General features: G+C 51.5%; 1 protein-coding gene across 1 annotated transcript; it reads right to left on the bottom strand.

Annotated features, from left to right (window-relative positions):
- Positions 1 to 1,727: 1,727 nt before the first annotated feature.
- Positions 1,728 to 3,072, bottom strand: LOC778392 (vegetative cell wall protein gp1). The gene is made up of 2 exons (XM_044579412.1): positions 2,759 to 3,072; positions 1,728 to 2,654 (listed from the first exon to the last, which is right to left on the bottom strand). Exons 1-2 carry the CDS (start codon positions 2,931 to 2,933, stop codon positions 1,864 to 1,866), a joined length of 966 nt encoding a protein of 321 aa, XP_044435347.1. The 5' UTR covers positions 2,934 to 3,072; the 3' UTR covers positions 1,728 to 1,863.
- Positions 3,073 to 3,282: the final 210 nt, after the last annotated feature.

Below are 3,282 nucleotides of genomic sequence, written 5' to 3'. Positions count from 1 at the left end.
ATGTGATCTTGGATCACTTAAAATATAAAATGTAGAGTCTTAAGCTTTTGAGCTTGAGCCAATCCTTTTATCCTTAGCATTTTGAGGATTCACTTTTCTCATCCATGCCATGCCATTCATTGAGCTTTTTCCTGAAATATTTATCTTGGAATGATGTTAGCTCAATGAGCTATATGTTGTTAGGAATTACCAAAACCACCTAGGGATAGTTGCACTTTCACAATCACATACATGTAGCGAAAAACGGTCTATAATATGCTGGATCCCACATAAGAATTTTCGGAATGATCAAATATACGAGATCTATTCGGCGCATAAGAACCACCTCTGTCATGTAAACGGGAGGTTATTTTGCCAGCAGTTTACGAGATCTGCTAGAGATGCTCTAAGCCATGTGGATGCTCAAGTCCCGATTGCATTTCTCTTTCTCTTTTTGGACCTTCCAAATGTCATGATCAGTCTGAACTTTTTCCTCTTTACTTTCGGGTTGGGTTGTAAACTGCACTGTACCTCTGTTCCAGGCCCGTGGATGAGGGGGAGCGAGGTGAGTGACCGCACAGGGCCTCCAAAACCGTGGGGCCCCATCGAGAGAAAAAAAACCCTTCGTACGATCGCTAAAAAAACAGGAAAGGAAACTGATGTACCTGTGTACGTGACAGCGTGACAACGTGGTGTCTTTGATTTTCCTTTTTGAGATTTTGCGTGATGTCTTTGATGCATGCGGGAGTCTAGGCTGCTAGTGCTAGATGCCCAAATAACAGACTTAAAGAAGGTTGGAGGCCCAGCGATTGCAGACGAACAGGCAGCAAACTGCCGTCTAGGTCTCACGAGCGGCGATCGGGGATTGACGAAGGCCCTAGCAGTCGTGCCGGCGCCGGCGCAGTTACTTCTGATCTAATCCCATTGCTGATCATCTTGCAGCATGAAGATGCAACAGCCGGGACCGTGGTTCTGTTCGTTGCTTCAATCAGGATTGAGGAGCACCTCCAGGCCAAACTATGTTTCAATCTCCCAGTGCAAGGTCTTATTTTCAGTTCATTTTCTTTGTATTTGAATGATCTATTCATCTAGCGACCGTTAGGAACTAATTGGATTATGTTTGATCAATGATCACTTATAACTTGTTAGGTTTTGTTCCCGAATCTTCATCATGTCTAGTAGAATTAGGAAGCATGAATCCGGTTCTGCAAAGCGTAAGAAGAAACAAAAGACTTGAAGATGATGCTCAATCTCTAACAGGTTCCCTTGATAGATATTTGGTGGAAGACCCCCAACATAATTGTGAAAATCAAACTGCAGATGTTAATTTTGATGATGGTTGTGATGATAATGCAACAGAGGTTGAGGCTCATGATGCAGAAATTGATGATGTAATATTGCTAGTGAAGGGGTGATGGTAATTTTGCCGATGGAGGTGATGATGTTGATACTAGCAATGAAAACGACTTGAGATACGTCCATTGTTTTGCAATCCCTTTACCTTTTTAGCATTAATGCTGATATATGTCTAAATAAGATACAAATAAAACAGACTTGAAGTTATATAATAAAGCGAGAGTATGCTTTACACATAATAATTCTTTTGTTTAAAATTTTAGGCCGCATTTTGATTTTCGCCCAGGGCCTTGAATTTCTGGAGACGGCCCTGCTCTGTTCCAAGTTTAATGAATTTTCATTAGTGAAGTTTCTTGGTCCTTCGGGATCCAAGCATCGTTCAAAAAAGAATATAAAAAGCTCAAACGTATCTCTTATTATAATTTCACCAGCGGAAAACAAATAGTATTACATACATACAAAGGTAAATCCTCTGAAGAGTATGAGTGGCATCTCGCAATTTACACACTATACAAAAGGAAAGAACACTCAGATAGCTAGCATGGCGTAGCCGATGCCTGCTGCAAGCGTGCCGATCAGGCCTGCCGTCACCGGAGCAGCCGCGCTTCCCGGCGTGGTCGAGTTCGCCCCGTCGGCGGCCGGCGCCGGCGGGCTGCTCGTGTCGGATCCAGGGGTGCCCGGCGATGATCCGCCTCCAGGTGTACCCGGCGACGGAGCTGGACCTGCCGGTGATGCTGGCGAGACCGGGGTTGTCCCGGGAGCAGCCGCCGGAGTCATCGGGCTCGGCATCGGTTCGCTGGACGGCGGTGCCATGGAAGGAGGGGACATCGGGCTGGGCATCGGCGCGGTGGACGGCGGTGTCATGGAAGGCGGCGACATCGGGCTGGGCATCGGTGCGGCGGACGGCGGTGTCATGGACGGTGGTGACATCGGGCTGGGCATCGGCGCGGCTGACGGCGGTGTCATGGACGGTGGTGACATCGGGCTCGGCATCGGCGCGGCGGACGGCGGCGTCATGGAAGGAGGCGACATCGGGCTGGGCATGGGCGGCGCGGACGACGGCGGCATGGAGGGGGGAGGGGGCGGCGGCAGGAGGCCCGGGGGCGTGTGGTCGACGGAGAGCACGACGACGATGAGCTTCTGCTCCGCCTTGCAGCTGGCCTCGTTGCCGCTGATGAAGAAGAAGGGGCCGGAGCGGTCGAGCGTGAAGACGGTGCTGCCGCCCTGGAACTTGCTCACGTAGGTCGTGGTGTTGCACGCGTTGTACGCCGCCTGGTCCACCAGCAGCACCGAGTCCGTGTCCTTGGGGTACACGAACACTGTCAAAAAAACAGAGCAAAACATCGTCAGTTCACGGTTCACCATGCATGGCCAGGAGCCTTCGTTGGCTCTATCGTTGGGTCGGGCGTGGACTGGAACTTACGGAGCTGGTCGCCGATGATGAACCGCATCCTCGCCGACCACGTGTTCAGCGGCTCGGCGCCGGCGGCCGGCACGCTCCACCCCCGCTGCTCGCCCACCCGGTACTGCGCCGCGCTCGCCGCCGCGGCCGCGAGGGCGAAGCATAGGAGCCCTGCCAGACCACGAGGACTCGCCATGTGGGGAAGATCACTGAGTAGTTCCTAACTGCACTGATAAATATCAACCCTCGAGCAGTGCAACTTTGCAAGTGCACTTTGTGATCGGCGTGTGTGGTGTGGCGAGCTTGGGAATGAGGAAGAGGCAAGGGTGGTTGGGGGTATTTGAAGCGATCGATCTTCCGGGCTGAACGCAAGGGAATTGCGACTTTACGTACGACGTGTCAGGCCTCGTCGACCACTCGGAGCCAAGTTCGCCAAGGCATCGTATCCATCAAGACGGTTCGACGTATCTTTCACGGGACTGAAAGTTTCAGGGGCTCGCTCGGATTGGAACCTTGACGAATCGCCGGTTGACGCCGGAATAGTA

This window comes from Triticum aestivum, chromosome 7B (genome assembly GCF_018294505.1).
Source record: "Triticum aestivum cultivar Chinese Spring chromosome 7B, IWGSC CS RefSeq v2.1, whole genome shotgun sequence".
Lineage (NCBI taxonomy): Eukaryota > Viridiplantae > Streptophyta > Magnoliopsida > Poales > Poaceae > Triticum > Triticum aestivum.
This window is presented reverse-complemented; position numbering and strand designations above follow the sequence as displayed.

Bases quoted from the DNA above. Each gene is read 5' to 3' on its own strand.
- LOC778392 (XM_044579412.1), bottom strand. From the start codon at position 2,933: ATGGCGAGTCCTCGTGGTCTGGCAGGGCTCCTATGCTTCGCCCTCGCG. The intron at 2,655-2,758 runs GTAAGTTCCAGT...TTTTTTTGACAG, and splicing joins CATCATCGGCGACCAGCTCC to TGTTCGTGTACCCCAAGGAC.